Source organism: Anabrus simplex, chromosome 8 (genome assembly GCF_040414725.1).
Source record: "Anabrus simplex isolate iqAnaSimp1 chromosome 8, ASM4041472v1, whole genome shotgun sequence".
In the NCBI taxonomy this organism is placed as follows: Eukaryota; Metazoa; Arthropoda; class Insecta; order Orthoptera; family Tettigoniidae; genus Anabrus; species Anabrus simplex.
In genome coordinates, this window is record NC_090272.1 from 103,562,019 (window position 1) to 103,579,858 (window position 17,840).

The 17,840-nt window shown below is 37.8% G+C and overlaps 2 protein-coding genes across 5 annotated transcripts in view; one reads left to right on the forward strand and one right to left on the reverse strand.

Annotated features, from left to right (window-relative positions):
• Positions 1-13,563, reverse strand: part of LOC136878860 (paxillin) — a 113,854-nt gene extending 100,291 nt beyond the window's left edge. The window contains exons 1-2 of the mRNA XM_068229040.1: positions 13,489-13,563; positions 4,844-5,017 (exon numbers count right to left, since the gene is read on the reverse strand). Of these exons, the coding sequence (XP_068085141.1) occupies positions 4,844-5,017; positions 13,489-13,533 (219 nt within the window). The 5' untranslated portion in view covers positions 13,534-13,563. The remainder of the gene's footprint in view (positions 1-4,843; positions 5,018-13,488) is intronic.
• The window catches only part of LOC136878858 (uncharacterized), a 317,293-nt gene that overhangs the window by 201,709 nt on the left and 97,744 nt on the right, over positions 1-17,840 (forward strand). The gene's annotated exons all lie outside the window — the stretch shown is intronic.

The following is a 17,840-nucleotide window of genomic DNA, read 5'->3' on the forward strand; positions in this document are numbered from 1 at the left end:
CTGCTGCAGAATAATTTAATTTAAGGCAATTACAGCATTGTGTGATGAGTGTGGTTTTGGTGGGTGTGCGGGTTTGAGTTTCTGGTGTAGGACTGTTGCATGTTGGTGATACCTGTGACTTTGGAGCAGGTTTTTTACGCCTGCTCTTAGTCTGTATGTACTTGCCCTGTGTTTCCAGTCACAACACTGATAAGATCTTGGTCGCGAATTCGGTTGATGTTTGTGGAGAAAGGGGAGAAGGGGGATTAGTGTCTGTGTCTGGTGGTAATGTGACATCTGTGTGTGTTGTTTATGCAATTTGGTGTGTCTTGTTTTTAGGATTCTGTGAATATTTAGTGAATTTATGTGGTGGGGTGTTTGTGCTTCTGAGTGTTTGGTGTTGGGTTGGGTTTGAGTGCTAGTGTCTATTGTGTCAGTATCATCTGAGCAAATTTTGTATCTAACGTCATAAATTTCCAACTGTTTTGTAATTTCGTCGTAGACTTCGTACTCATTTACGAAGATGAGAATGTAGCCATTTTCTATTTCCTGAATGTATTGAACTTGTGTGCACACGTGGTAAATAGTGCATATGCGAGTTTGTGGTGGTCGTGTCTTGAGCGTTGTTGTTGTTGTTCGTTTAGTTCTGGGTTGTGTTTATAAGGAATGATTATTGGGTAGAAATTTGTTATCAGCGGATGATTTACTGGGATGGTATTGTAGTGGTTTGTGGAAGGTTGAATTGGGGTTTTCAAAATTATTAGCCATGGCTGGGATGTGGTAAGTTGTAGGAATTTCTTTTTGTCTGGGATGTCGGTGTCCTGGCTACTCAGTCCACCCGGGTGGTACTGACAAGGTGGTTGATATTGGGTGGGCTGTACATGGGTGTAATTGAAACACTGGAACAGTCAAACTCAAAAAATGAAGACAGGCTTCGTGAATTTGCTACTCAGCAAGCTATGGTCGGGTCAGGTATAGTTATACTATCTCGCAGTGACAAGAACCGAACCGTGAACTATACTAAGCGCCTGACAAATTATTATTCATTGGTTTGACTTGGTCCTGCCCTGTGATTGGCTGGCAGGCTGAGCAGGCTGGTTGTGTGGCTGTGTGGCGAGCAGGGGCTTGAACCATGCTTATCGCATGTTCCACGATTTGTCATTTAATTATGCAAATGGCTTCCTTCAGTTTTGTCTTTCAGTGTTTACATGTGTCAGTCTAATGACGTCCAGTAGGGAGCAGCACACGCTATGTTTTTATCTGTGAGGTCGTTCGTTTTGCTGGAGCGATAATTTTTACTCTGTGGAGTTCTTCTGCTGTTCTATGTGTGGTGGATACTAACAATGGCTGCCACTATGTTTGGTGTGGCGTTTTTATGCTTTAAATACTCATTCAATGTGTTCAAGCCTGGACCTTTCACGCTAACTGCTATTCGATTTTTCCATTGATAATCACAGGTATGTGATAATTTGGTTTAAATTTAAATTTGGTGACGAGTTATTCCCGTATGTTACGGTCGACGGCATACATCTTTCCGCTCCGTCGTACGATGTGCTTTGAATGAATGTGTTGGTGGTCTTGTTGTGATAATTGAAAAAGGGTCTCTCTGGTTATGATTTGGTGCACTGCGTGCTTTAATACTGCGTGATCCTCATGATGTGCCCCTTGTCTCGACCGCAGGAGATACCAATCCAGGTTGTACAAGGCGCAACATGCCAGTGATGTGAATAAAGTAATGTTCAATTCTGACCTTATGTGCAATTGCACGCCGCACGCAAACATTTGAGTACGTGAGACCCACTGATAATGACCGTGGAATCATAATTTATGGTTTGTATTTGACTACAAAATCTGAACGGCGGTTCGTGTTTTATTTTCCCGATACTCTCATTGTGTGTGCATGAATGTGGTATGCATGTGAGTTTGGATGTGTGGGGGAGAAAAGGATGATATGTCGATCGACCTGTTGTATTTGTCTTTCTAATTCTGCGCCTTGTTTGTTCTCAACGCAGAGCTATATATTTTATTTATTATTCATGGCTGATGCTCAGCTTGAGTACCCGCCATGTTGGCTTCATATTTGCGCATGGGCGTACCTATTATATTCTTTGATCTGTCTTGGGTTTGATTGGTCCATGGAGGCTGTGCTCAGTCTCATCTGTCGTTATTCTTATCTGCCTTTTGTTCCCCGGCACGGCTTATTGTTGTGCTAACGTTTCACATTGTTAGTTGCCTGATGTAAAATGTGGTGCAGTGCCTTGGATATGTGAATCCTGGTAAAACGGGCAACCTGGTTGAATAGTTTATGATGAAAGGAAGCTGCTGGTAATGTAATAGCGATGTGTCGAGGGGCAGTGAGCATTTTAAATTACGTAGCAATATTTGTTTTGAAAAGTATTAGCTTCAGTTCACGCCATGTTTCAACTATGTGAAAAAGAGCAAGGTATGTCCATGAGTATTACGATTAATTTCCTTATTTATTTTGTGTGATTTGCTTCTCTTGGTTTAAATTTTTTCTCTCGTATTTATTTAATAAATCCCCTGGTTTAAACCATTTCTTCTTTTATTTCAAATAGATGTAGTCTTGCCCTTGTTACCTGATTACAAGGGGGGGTTTTCAGCTCAGGGTTATGTCTGCGCCTTGCCCAGTCGGCACGATCCGGCCCTCAAATGTTGTTCCCCATGAATATTTCACTAAGGTATTGCTTGGATCACTGATTTATGTAGTGATAGATGGGGTGGGTGTGGCTCAGGCTCTCGGTGGCTGACTGGTCGTATGTATGAATGCACATCTTTTTCAGCCATCTTTGTTATTGTTGAACGTACCCTCTCTCGTGGCAGCATCTGTATATCAGATGCCAGAAGTTTAACTTTTTATTTTTATTTTTAAAATTTTATATGTACACGGTATTTGTAATTCTATTGATTTTAAAAATTATACAGTTATTAATTAATACCTAGCTATTTTCCACCCACCCTGTACACTAATATAAAGACCGAGCGAGTCAGCTGTGCTGTTAGGATCATGCAGCTATGAACTTCCATTCAGGAGATAGTGGTTCGAACCCCACTGTCAAGGCAGCCCTGAAGATAGTTTTCCATAGTTCCCCTTTTTCACTCCAGGCAAATGCTGGCAAGGCTAAAAGTCAGGTTGTGAGTTTCACAAATAGGAAAAGTCCTCTCAGTTTTAATTACTGCGTTGATGGGGTGAAAGTTCCTTTTGGGGATCATTGTAAGTATCTAGGTGTTAATATAAGGAAAGATCTTCACTGGGGTAATCACATAAATGGGATTGTAAATAAAGGGTACCGATCTCTACACATGGTTATGAGGGTGTTTAGGGGTTGTAGTAAGGATGTAAAGGAGAGTGCATATAAGTCTCTGGTAAGACCCCAACTAGAGTATGGTTCCAGTGTATGGGACCCTCACCAGGATTACCTGATTCAAGAACTGGAAAAAATCCAAAGAAAAGCAGCTCGATTTGTTCTGGGTGATTTCCGACAAAAGAGTAGCGTTACAAAAATGTTGCAATGTTTGGGTTGGGAAGAATTGAGAGAAAGAAGAAGAGCTGCTCGACTAAGTGGTATGTTCCGAGCTGTCAGCGGAGAGATGGCGTGGAATGACATTAGTAGACGAATAGGTTTGAATGGCGTTTATAAAAGTAGGAAAGATCACGATATGAAGATAAAGTTGGAATTCAAGAGGACAAACTGGGGCAAATATTCATTTATAGGAAGGGGAGTTAGGGATTGGAATAACTTACCAAGGGAGATGTTCAATAAATTTCCAATTTCTTTGAAATCATTTAGGAAAAGGCTAGGAAAGCAACAGATAGGGAATCTGCCACCTGGGTGACTGCCCTAAATGCAGATCAGTATTGATTGATTGATTGCTGGGGATGTACCTTAATTAAGGCCACAGCTGCTTCCTTCCTACTGCAAGCCCTTTCCTATCCCATCATTGCCATAAGTCCTATCTGTGTCAGTGCGATGTAAAGCAAAATAGTTTTTAAAATGCCTAGTGTAAAAAGAGAAAGTTTGTGAAATTATTTATATATGTAGGCTAACCTTGGAAACCACTCAACCGATTTACTGACCCATAGCTGATGTATCTGAGTACCGTCAAATAACTGAACCGGTATTGAACCCGCCAACTTAGGATCAGCCACTCTGCCCGAAAGCACCACACAAGTAATGTGACTTCTTTGTAACCATCAATTCTCACTTTACTGTTTCTGAAGAACTATTGTATACATTTTGATATAATTTCCAGTCTTCATCAGTTCTATGAATCGGCATGAAAAATTCAATTTGTGCGAAGCCATGGGTAAAACCTAGTAGTTTTATAAACATGAAAATCAATGTGAAAGAAACAACTCGTAAAATTAAATTTTCAATTTAGGTTCTGTAAGCCTGGTTAGAAGTATATATCTTCTTTGTCATGTTTTGTCTGAAAGCTTTGTTACTTCCTTCCTTTGAGTATCTCATGTTCAGTTTTGTTCATATTTGAAATATTGAAATAGCCATGAAGTTAAAATAGTTTAACAGCCATTGTAACATGAATGAAGTCAGTTTGTGAATTGTAGATTCGCACAGGCTAATTCCTGAATTCTAGAGTCATATGTTTTGTATACAGTACATGACCCATACATGAAAACAAAATTCTGATTGATGTGAGCTCCATCTCTAAAATTCTTTTTTGAACTTCAGTAGTTGAAGATCAGATTCCATCATGTTCCTAAAATGTGATTTTCCACTGCAATAATAGCAAAAATTTGCTTATTTTACTAATCCTTGGAGTATGAATTTTTAACTGGCATAAAATTCATTTAAAAATTAATAAAATAGTAATGATACGATCTTACATCTTTAATTGGCTTGCCGCATGCGGCACACTTCTTGAGGTACATCTCGACAAAATCTGCCTCGCAGTACGGTTTACCTTCATGCTGATTAAATTTACCACCAGTTATTGGTTTTTTGCAACCGTGGCATATGAAATGCTCTGGGTGAAATGTTTTCCCCATTGCCGATACAATCTGTGAAAGAAAGGATTAAATTAAAATTGTCAATACATTTTGTCTAAATACACTTAATAATTAAGGGACTGTTAAGTTTCTAGTTTAGCTCTTAAAATTAGTGTACCATTGACAGTATAGATCACCTCCATCATCAGCTATCATTTTATCATTAAATGAATAGGAATATAAGCAGTATGAGGAATAGGCTTGGAGAAATGTTATAGAGTTAAATTTGTAGGACAGCAATCTCCATAAAATTCAGTAACTCATGGTGCACATTGGTAATTAGATAGGGTAAACAATAAGTATGGAATATTGCTTATAACATTTCTTAAATTTTGAGAGTAAATGTTAGAACTCTGCCACTGGGAGTATATTTCATGCACCCTAGCGCCAGTCCCAAGCCTGATTAACAGAGAAAGGTAGGCATCAGACTCAAGCGACAAGTTGGCTGAGATTTCAATGTTGCATCATTATATTATTTATCGAATTAAAGTACAGTCTGTATCAGCACACGTTGCAAAAATCATTAAATCCAGAACTGACACTTGGAAACCATGTTGTACCTTCAGTCGATCTAGTAAAATGTTAAAAAATATATTCAAATTCACATGTGTATGTCATCATGATTTTTTAAATGTTGAGGACAATTGTGTGACTTGTTGTTGTGGAATGACTGATTAGTGCATTTCTTGACTAGGTCTACTGACTTTTGTATCAGGTAGCTCTTCAGTTGGTCTCGTGAGGCTGAGTGAACCTCATTCCCGGACTGGCTGGGAATTGAACCCGGGGCCTTCAAGTACACGCTACCCCCACACCATGAGGCTGGCACCCTGTTTTAGAAACTTAACAGCCTGCTTAGTTTGTATGGTAATAACTAGGCTATTCATTCAGGTTAAGAAATTACTTTCTTCAGGAACATTGTGTGTTAATGTTTCATATGATATGTCAAATGAAACTGATAGTCAGGTAGAATATTTTATGCCGGTAGAGACAATACAGATGTTTATTGTATAGAATGTCACTTGGTTATAGTCTGTTTCCGAGTACTACAAGTAGTAGAATCTTATCGTGCATAACGTCTTCTTCATTGCAGCTGAAGTTATAGGAATGTTTTTCTATTTCTATTGCCTCTCAATGTAAGCAAGCACGAAGAAGATGAGAGACAACAATGATGCTTGTATTTCCACATTCTGGTATTTCTACGTTGTCTGGTAGCTCCTATTACATCTTTGTGTAAGATCAAGAAATGCTGTGAACCCCTGAACTCTTGGGCTATTTTCGTGAGTAGTATATGGCATTAAAGGTAGATAAATTGATGTTCACTTTGGATGTGGGTTCTTCTTTGGGTAGTCTGAAGACCACTCTTAAGCTAAGCGTTCACCAGATCGCATCAGATGGATCAGAGCCATAAGCAGAAAATGTGCTTACAACTGGTTCAAATGCTTTTGGGATGGACTGGAAACTCTTGATGATGCGCATGTCCGTTTTGTTTACGGCTTCTGTTCCGTATACTTGCACCAACATTGCATACATCTCCATCACCTTTATCCACAATTTGTAACAAAACTTGATGATTTTGCATTGCCACGAGTCTTCACATGCACTACGTTCGACTGGCCGCAGCACACTAACCTGGGTCAACTCCATGTGTTCAGCGTTATGTTACGCTTCTCGAGATGTCCCTCTATTCGCATGCACATGCACACAGTGTTACCACATGTTGCCATTGCAGTAGTGGTCCATTCACCATTCTTTTGAGACACACCTTGTATTAAGACACATTCACAAAATTACTAACTGGTACCGAGCAAGTGGCCATACAGTTAGGGTCACGCAGCTGTGAGTTTGCATTCGGGAGATAGTGGGTTCGAACTCCACTGTCGGCAGCCCTGAAGATGGTTTTCTATGGTTTCCCATTTTCACAACAGGTAAATGTTGGGGCGTATCTTAATTAAGGCCACACCCATTTCCTTCCCACTCCTAGCCCTTTCCTATCCCATCATTGCCATAAGACCTATCTGCGTCTGTGCAATGTAAAGCTAAATAATAATAATAATAATAATAATAATAATAATATTTAATAATAATGATGATAATAATAATTAAAGAAATTATGAACGTAAAAGTAGTAAGAAATACAGAATTTAACTCTGGTCACTACCTCTCTAAAGTTAAACTCAAACTTCTCCCTCATAAAAATCAAAGAAGACCAAAAAAAATAATGAGATATAACATAGACAGACCCAACAGTACACAAGAAAAAATAAAACATTTTCAAGAAGAAATTCAAGTAACTCAACATGGTAACTGGCAAGAATTATCAAAAGAAATCAACATTGCGTTAAAGAACGTACTCAGGTGAACAAAACTAAAAAGAAAATTTGGTTGAATGAAAATTATGAAGAAGCACTAAGAGAAAGAACAAAACTATGGTAAAAATAGAAGTGCTCTTGAAAGAAAGAACACTTTGAGCAATTTATGCAGCAAAGAAAAGAAACAGCAAGAATAATGAGTACTAAACAATCTTTTGAAATATCACAACTTGTTGACATACAGGATAACTTTGCAAAAAATAATTCACGGAATTTCTATCAGACGTTTAAAAACAATCTGAAGTGCTATCAAGCTCCAAGTATTTGCTTCAGAGATGAAAATGCCAGAATGGGTCTAAGCAACACCAAAAACTGTGAAATACTAGCAAAACACTTCGATCAACTTTTGAACTGTAAAGAATCAAACCACAAGTTAGAATTTCCACAGATTCATGAAAATTTAGAAGCAGATCCACCACCTCCTGTTGAAGAAATTGAGAAAGTAATTAAAACCCTAAAAAACAACAAAGCTAGTGGAGAGGACTCCACTACAGCTGAGCTTATAAAATGGTCTCTGCCAAAAATCATTGATGGTTTTCAAATCATATTTGAAGAAGTCTGGAAAGTGGCTCTTATACATCCTTTGCATTAGAAAGGTAACAAGCAAGATGTCAACAACTATAGTTATATCCCTTTTGCCAGTGGCTTATAAGATATTTTCAACTATATTACTGAACAGGTCAGAAGCAACTCTTGACAGTCATTTGGGTGAATACCAGAGTGGATTTAGAAAGGGCATATCTTGCTCGGAACAGATTCAACAGATTCAACAGATTCATAATCCTTCACAGATTAATGAACTCCAAAGACATAGTAGTACAATTTATAGATTTTAAAAAGGCTTTTGAGTTTTGACTCTGTTGATAGGGAAACTCTAGATAAAAGAATCCTAGAGTTTGGAGTTAAAACCAAATACGCAAACATAATCTGTGAAACCCTCACAGGCACCATATCAAAAGTAAAATTTATGGATGAAATATCTAAACCATTCAGATTAAATGCAGATGTAAGGCAAGGTGATGATTTATCTCCACTCCTATTCAATTAAGTCCTGGAGAAAATAGTAAGAATTTGGAATTAAAAACTGAAAGAAGAAAAGGTATCACCAATAGCACTGGGAAGAAAGAACAGAGGTGTTTGAAATAAACTGTCTAGCATTTGCAGATGATTTTGCCATACTTTCAGAAAACCTGAAAAATGCAGCAATGCAACCAATCTCTTGGAAGAAATAGCCAACAGAACAGGTTTAAGAATTTATGATAAATATAAAAAATGCTCCAGAATTTCCAGTAACAGAAATTAGTCGAATAAAGAAGATAAAGGAATCAAATATTTGGGAGAAACATTTCAAGAAAATGGTTTGGAAAAATCCGCTGTACAAGAACGGATACTCAAGATGGGAAGAGCATACAGTATAACTAGGAATATCTACAACAAAAAGTGTTTATCTAAAAACCTCAAAACGTAACACTACAACACTAGTCAACCAAAAATGCTTATACGTGAGTGAATGCCTAGTACTTATTTACAAGCTGAATAAATTAGAAGTACTGGAAAGAAAAATTATATGGAAAATCCTTGACCCGCTAAGTACTACAAAATTCTAGAAATCAAGAAGTAATGATGAAATATACCGGAACATATAAAACGTAACAGATAGAGTGCAGAAGAGACAATGGGTATTTTTGGGACAATTATACAGAATGGATGACAACAGGTTAACCAAACAGATCTTCAAATATCTTTGAAACAAGATGTCAACAACAGCGTGGATTCATAAGTCGAGAAAGATTTGGAAAGAAACAACATAAGGGAAGAAGAAGCAACAGAGAGAGAGATATAGAAAGTGTTAAAAATGGAAGGATTCCAAGGTCGTGAGGGAAAGAAAACAGGCTCAAAATGGTCTGAGGTGAGGAAAAGGAGGCATAGTGAGCAGATGAAGGAGTACTGGATGAGGAAGAATGAACAAAAAAGGATGAATCATTAAAATTGTCTTGTGATCCCTAGAAGACCCTAACAAAGAAAGAAGAATAATTACTAACTGGTTTGGTACAGTAGAAGTTTTGGAGAGGTTATTCCAGTGAGGCTCACCTTGTAGGATTACAGCAAGCTGTAGCAGATATATTAGATTCAGGAGGCCAAATGGATTGTATCACTATTGAGCTATCTAAGGCTTTTGATAGGGTAGATCATGAAATACTGCTCATTTAATGTCAAGGATTTCATTTTTGATCCGTATTGAATCGAAATTTACAATCAAAGATAAGGGTAGGGTTTTCCACCTGTTCAATACTACAAAGTAGTGAAATTATTAAAACATCACTTTTTTATTTAATGTCATTTTTGGTACCGGTTTCAGCAACTCACTTTGCCATCATCAGCCTAGGAGATTGTTGCAGGACATTTTTGATAACTGCATTAAAATACTTATATGTATGTACATAAATAGGACCTTCTAGACTCAGTTTTTTGTTATTTACAGTTGCGTGTATACCTTAAAACTTATGTAGTTGAAATACAGAGGAACTGTTTTCTATCAAAATTGGTCGCTGAAAATGCTCTTCTACCTACTTATATTGTACAACAATAGAATGAAACCAGTTGTTAGTTTATTATTTTAAAGAGCGCCTAAGAGAAAAAAAATTTAAAATGTTTTTATACCTTCTCAAGGCTAATTGTACGTCCTTAACAGCTAAATAGGATATACTTAAAAAGGAAATTTTATCTAAAATTTGGTGTTACAACAAAAAAAATTTTAATTGTTACAAACATTTTGATAATGCAAGGATCTGTATATTTAAAAGATTGTAAAAATTTTATGACTTATCTAAAACCTCATAAGAATTGATTTAGTCTCTGTATTTCAACTACATAAGATTTAAGGTATACATGCAACTGTAAATAACAAAAAACTTAGTCTAGAAGGTCCTGTTTATGTACATACATATATTACAAGTATTTTAATGTAGTTATCAAAAATGTCCTGCAACAATCTCCTAGGCTGATGATGGCAAAGTGAGTTGCCAAAACCGGTACCAAAAATGACATTAAATAAAAAAGTGATGTTTTAATAATTTCACTATTTTGTAGTATCGAACAGGTGGAAAACCCTACCCTTATCTTTGATTGTAGATACTGCTCACACAAAAGAGGGCTATTGGACTGGACAAAAGAGTGTTTTTCCCACAAGGATCAGTTATCAGTGTAACACTGTTTCTTGTAGCAGTTAATGGTATAGTCTCTAACATCCATTCACCAGTTAAGTGTTGCCTTTTTGCTGACGATTTGATAATCTTCTGCCCATGGTAAAACTTTATGACAACTCAACTCCTATTACAAGAATCAATTGTAAATATTCAAAACTGGACTATAACCACAGGGTTCAAATTTTCTAAAACTAAAACCAAATGTATTCTCTTCTCCAAAAATAAACATACCATTCCTAACCTTGAATTATACAACCTGTGACAATAAAGTTTGGTGAATAGTCCTGTACTATCAACATAGATGAACAATGCATGACAGTGACCTTACTGTCCTTCGAAATAGTCCCCTCCCATAACTAAACACTGCTGAGATCGGCGATACATGTCCTGGAAATTTTGCAAGAAGGCTTCCCTTGGGATGGTGTTCAAAAGCCTTGTCACGTTTCGTTGGATGTCAGGTATATCATCAAATCTCTTTCATTTCAAAGTGAGTTTGAGTCGTGGGAATAGAATTCTGGAGGACTGAGATCTGGCAAGTATGGGGGATGTTCACGTTGCACCACCCCCTTTCTTGCCATGAACTGTTTGACGATATTGGCTGTGTGTGGGCAAGCATTGTCATGGACAAAATACCGTGAACCTTGTTGTGCGTACTGGGGTCGTACCCTGCGTAGACTTTTCATGAAACGGGTCAAAATTTCAATGTACCATGCAGCATTCAACATCGTTCCCTCAAGTAGAAATTCCTTGTGGATAATGCCTTGACTATCGAAAAAGGTGATGAGCATCATTTTGATGCGTGACTTTTCGCCTCTGACCTTTCTCCGGAGAACACCATTCCATGCTTTGCCCTTTCATTTCAGGGTCATACCTGAGACACCAGATTTCATCCTCAGTGACAATACAGTTCAAGAAATTTGGTGTCACATCCACCGTTTCGACAAAATCCTGTGAAGCCTCTAAATGTACCTGCTTCTGATCATCAGTCAAGTGATGGGGCACAAGATGAGAATACGTTTTCTTTTTCTCTAACTTTTGGGTAACGATTAGTCGCATGGATTCACAGTTTATCTCCAGTTCATCCGCTATCATGCGTACAGTTAATTGCCGATCGTTCGTGATTAATGTCCTCACCTTCTCAATGTTTTCGTCACTGACGGCAGTCGCCGGTTTTCCGCTACGGGGGGTTGTCAGAAACACTTTCCCGGCCTCCTCGAAAATGGGCAAACCTCTCGTACACACACTTCAAGGACAGTGCTTGAACTTCATAAACACGTACCAGCATCACATGCATTTCTTTTGGTGTCTTGCCAAGCTTAAAACAAAACTGTACATTGATCTTTTGGTCGTTCATGTTCCTGTTCACACTTTAGAACCAACACACTAAACATGCACTGTGTCAAACAGGTCTCACACGGCACACACACGATGCTCAACTGAATAACATTGGGAGCAGGCGGTCAAAACCTGCTGCTACGCAGGTGCAGCGTTGTGTGTCGCCATTGTTGCTGGATCAACCGTTCTGACTTCATTCACCGAACTTTATTGTCACAGGTTGTATATGGAAGACCATAAAATTGAATCAGTTAAAACTATTAAAATTCTAGGACTTATATTCAATAACAAGCTCACCTGGAACCCGTACCTTAAAAATCTTAAAGACGAGTATCAAAGAAGAATGAACATCATGAAAATTCTCTCAGCAAATAACTGGGGAGCAGAATACCAAGTCCTAATGAACACATACAGAGCCGCAATCAGAGCCAAACTGGATTATGACAGTATAGTATATTGTTCTGCCACACCATCTACTCTCAAGATCCTTCATACTATCCAATCCTCAGCCCTTTGAATTGCCCTGGGAACCCATCACACCAGCCCCATAGCTAGTATAGAGATTGAAGCCTACAAACCACCACTTGAAACAGCTGAGTTTGACATACACACTTAAGATAGCTGGTACAAGTAAGCACTACTTAAAATCTCTATTTTCAAAGAGACATAAAGGAAAACTAACTGGATCTGAACCCCAACCCTTTAACATCAGAATATACAATCTTCTCAAAGAAATAAACCTCAGCCTTCCATCCATTTTATTCCACACAGCTCCCTAGATACCCCTCCATGGAAGGCTCATTTGCCTCCTATTAACTGGGAATTGAACAGGCTCATTTGCCTCCTATTAACTGGGAATTGAACAACAATCTTAATCTCAAACTGATACAGCAAAATCCCAACAGTTATTTCACGAAATTTGCAATAGATACTCATCATATAGTGCAATTTATACTAATGGATCAAAATTCAGTGAGAGAAATCTTTGTGCAGTGAAATATAAAGACTATAGTATGCTATACAGATTACCAGATCTTTTCACAGTTTTTACTAGTGAACTGTATGCTCTTAAGCAGGCCATGATTCATATTTCAAAAGCAAGCTATAATAACTCATTCATAATATTCTCCAATTCCAAAAGTTCCAAAAGTGCATTAACATCAATAAAAAATCCATCAACAACACACCTCCTTGTTAAAGAAATTCAAAAGCTGTACCACAGGATCAAGATTGTAGGAAAGAATGTTATTTTTATGTGGATACCATCTCACAGAGGAATACCAGGCGATGAATCAGCTGATCAAGCAGCAAAAGAGGCTACTAGTCTTCCAATCAACGACTCTCAGATTGCCACTTCACATTCTGATATCATCACTTATATCTAAATTGAACTATACGAGCAATGGAAATGAACTGGCTTAAAACTTCTACCAGCAACCTCCAAAAAATTAAAATTATATCTATGAGAATATATCCTCTCCAAACCTCACAAGACATGAACCTGTCTTAATCTCCCGACTAAGGATAGGACACACCAAGATCACTCACAACTATCTCCTAGAAAAGAAACAACCACCTGCTGCAAATGTAACTGTTCTCTCACTGTCAAGCATGTCATCTCAGAATGTCAACTGTATCACCATTGGCGCCAACACTACAACATACCTAAGGAAATGGAAGTGACACTGGCTTCTCCAACAGTGAGTCATCAACTTCCTCAAGGACACTGGCTTGCACTCCAAAATCTAATTACATTATACCTATTTATATTTTCCTTATGATTACAATATTATTATTACTCTGTAATCATATGTAAGAGTCATGATAAGACCTTGAAGTTAAAGCATCTATAAACAACCCTAATATTTTAAAAAATTTAAAAATGAAAAAGAATGTTTGAATGGGTGGCTATATTTCTGTCAAATAGAACTCAGAGAATTAAAGTAGGTGAAGCATTATTTGATCCTGTAACAGTTAAGAAGGGCAGAAGGGAGCCCACAGGCAGAATTTCTGGAATATTTTTGTATGTATATAAATGATATGAATAAAGAACGGAAATCACAGATAAGGCTTTTTGCAGATGATGTAAATAAGTTAACGGATTGTGAGCAGCTGCAAAAAGTCCTCTACATTATTGTCAGATGGACAACAGACAATGGTAAATAAAATGAAAAGTCAGGTTTAAATTTCATCAATAGGAAAAGTTCTCTCAGTTTTAATTACTGTATTGATGGAGTGAATGTACCTTACAGAGATCACTGTAAGTACTTAGGTGTTAATATTAGGAGAGATCTTCATTCCAGAAATCACATAAAAGGTTGCAAAATCTCTTCATATGGTTATGAGAGTATTTAGGGGTTATGGTAAGGTTATAAAGGACATGACATATAAGTCCCTGGTAAGACCCCAATTAGAGTATGGTTCCAGTCAGTGGCGGCTCGTTCTGAATTACTTTGGTGATTCTGCACTGTGACACCTAGTCCATGGCAGTAAGTGTACTAGACAAATCTTAATTCGTATTGTATGTGGGAAGTGCCAGCTGAACTCATGTACACCTGTTCTCCAACCCCACTGGAAACACCTTACTCCTTGTCCTATCAGCTTTGAGGTTCCTGAAAATTTACAGAAAAAATACAGGTAAAAATAGACATCAATTTGTAAGACCCCAATTTTGAGGGACTTCAACAATATAAATAACTGATTTGTACAAAAAACAACAGTTAAAAAGTTAAAAAATAAAGCCTTTTCTCCGTTTATCGAAAAAATTATGATCTAGTAATTACACACTCATATTTACAGAGGTTTCGAGACCTGCATACAACTTTGGGAGCTGGCTTACGTAATGGAGGGGGAACATCATTTGATAAAACTAACTTTCCTGTTTTCAGTTTTATGACTAGCTAACTTTAAAGAATTCTCTACCATTACAGAGAAACATATGCGTGATTTCTTGTAGAATTTTCATTGAGGTATTGATGTAATTAATTTTACGGCTCATCTCATCTTACCAGCTGTTTTATGAAGAGTGAAGGACTACCTTTTAAAACCTTTGTCGAAGGGAGGTCATTTTAAACCCTTGAAATAATTCTCTGCCACAGTGTTATGTAATAGCAAGGTGCCAACCCGGAGCAGTGACATTTCAGTATAAATTGTCAAGGCAGATCTAAAGGCTTTTCTTTCCTTTGACATCCAGCAAGACAAGGTCATCTCAAAGAGGGAGGGGATAGTCCTAGAGAGGAGAGGGTGTGTTTTACAGTCGCACTTCGGGAGCTGGCATATGCCAGCGACAACAGCTCCTCCAATACACATGACTAGGCCAGCCGTGCTGCAAGGCCTGCAGTTCATACAGAACCTTATGGGCGAATCTTAGCCACCTATCAGAGAAAGCTGCAGTTAAGTGTGTTCTCATGCTTTCAACCTAATATTCTGTTGTTCACAGATCCAGGTAAGGTTGCTAGATCACCAGTGACTAAATGGGTATTGATCTTTTGCTCGATAACAACACACAGTATGAAAGAAGGGATCGTTCATCACTGTATATTATTTCTTTCATTCTAGTGGTTCTGCAGCTCTGCATATCATATTATGAAGCCGCACCTGGTTCCAGTGTAGGTGACCCACACTAGGATTACTTGATATGAGAACTGGAAAAGATTCAAAGGACCCCCTGTGGGTGGGGGAGGCAGACGAAGAATTCACCCACGGTATCCCCTGCCTGTCGTAGGAGGCGACTGAAAGGCGCGACCAAGGAATGAATGAATTAGAACCAAGAAACTACTCTTGATTCGTACCATCATGCGGGGAACACCATGGGTTGTATGTACTTGCGAGTAGTATCACTAACTTGGTACGAAATAGGTTTGTGATTCGTTGCAGTAAAAAGCCTGGCTGGGTGGATTCCAGTACCCATGCGTTGTACCCATGTGGGCAACACCGCGGGTCTGGGCGTAGCCTGTGAGTTGTACCACTATATGAGCAACACCGTGGGTTTGCGTTGCCTGTGATTAGTACTCACTATGTGAGGAACACCACGGGACCCTTGGGACCGGCACCCGTGACTAGTACACCTAGGTGAGGAAACTCATCGGTTTGCGTTGACTGTAAGTGGCGCCATTGTGTGCGAAACACCATAGGTCTGCGTTACCTGTACGAAGTACAATACTTGTGAGTAGTACCATCTTTTGTGGAACACCGTGAGTCTTCGCTACTTCTGATTAATACCCCAACATGACACGTACCATGGTTCTATTTTACTCGCGACATGTACCATTCTGTGGGGCCTTAGACTTGGATTTTGCACCCCTTTTAGACACCAAGCATCATTGTGCTTTATAAGTGGTTCCTTGGTCGGTAATAATGTTATTTTCGATCTCTACTGAGTCCGATCCACTGGTTTTTGTTTGTTTGTTTTGTGTTTTGTTGGGTTCCTGTTCATCCATTCATTCTTCATGACATATTTTATTTTTATTTTGGTCAGTGGATGCCTTTGAAATTTTTGTTCTTTCATTTCGTACCATTAGGGGCCGATGACCTTCGATGTTAGGCCCCTTAAAACAACAAGCATCATCATCATCAAAGATTCAAAGGGAAGCAGTATGATTTGTTTTGGGTGATTTCTGACAAAAGAGTAGTGTTACAAAAATGTTGAAAAATTTCGGCTGGAAAGTCTTGGGAGTAAACAGATAAGCTACTCAACTAAGCAGGATATTTCAAGCTATCAGTGGAGAGATGGTAGGAGTGTTATTAGTAGACAAAGAAGCATGAGTGGAGCTTTTTAAGGTAGGAAAGATCATAATATGAAGATAATGTTGTAGGTACTTCAAGAGGACAAATTGAGGCAATTATTCATTTATAGCAAGAGGAATTAGGGATTGGAATAATATGTCAAAGGAAATATTATGTAAGTTTCCAAGTTCTTTGAAATCACTTAGGAAATCTGCCACCTGGGCAACAGCCCAGCCCTAAATGCAGATCAATGATTGATTGATTGATTGATTGATTGATTGATTGGTGATAAATAAATAAATAAATAAATAAATAAATTTGTTACTAGAGATCTTTTACAAGCTGACATGGTATGACATGGAGAGTCTTTCGTCTCTTTAAACATCCGTTTGCTATGTTGGGTTTGGACCCGTAATCTTGGGATCCGGAAGTTGGCATTCTACCACTGATCCACATGGGGAATAACATACAGTCATCACACCGGACATAGAAGTACATACTTTTGCATTATGGTAAGGCCAAAGATGATGCACACAAAATAAATGAAAATCACAAACAGCCCATCATTACAGCCAATAGACTCGTATCCAAGTACTGGGCATTAGAACACATACACACAGAATAAGTATAAGAATAAACATTATGATATGGTGTACAGTACTGTATATATGTAGGAATAAAAAAATTGTTCTGAAAATAGTGTTTGCACCTTTATCTGCTGGCTAGTCTGTTACTTTGTCACATTTTTTACAGTGGTTATTATTATCAGTATTTTTCATACAACCTCAGCTACCATTCATTTATTATTATTATTATTATTATTATTATTATTATTATTATTATTATTATTATTATTATTATTATTATTATTATTATTATTATTATTATTATTATTATTATTATTATTATTATTATTCATGGTTGCAGAAGTCTGCTCTAAATTGTTTTGGAAAACTTTCAGTCTCCATAAATAACCAAGCATGCTTATATTCTGACATATTCTTTGTGTAAATTTCATGAGTTCTATACATTGTGGCCTCTCCATGACCTTTCATCCCAAGGACATTAAAGATCAAACTCAGAGAATTAGAGTAGGTGAAGCTTTATCTGTCCCTGTAATAATTAAGAGGGGAATTCCTCAAGGCAGTATTATTGGACCTTTATGTTTTCTTATATATATATCAGTGATATGTGTAAAGA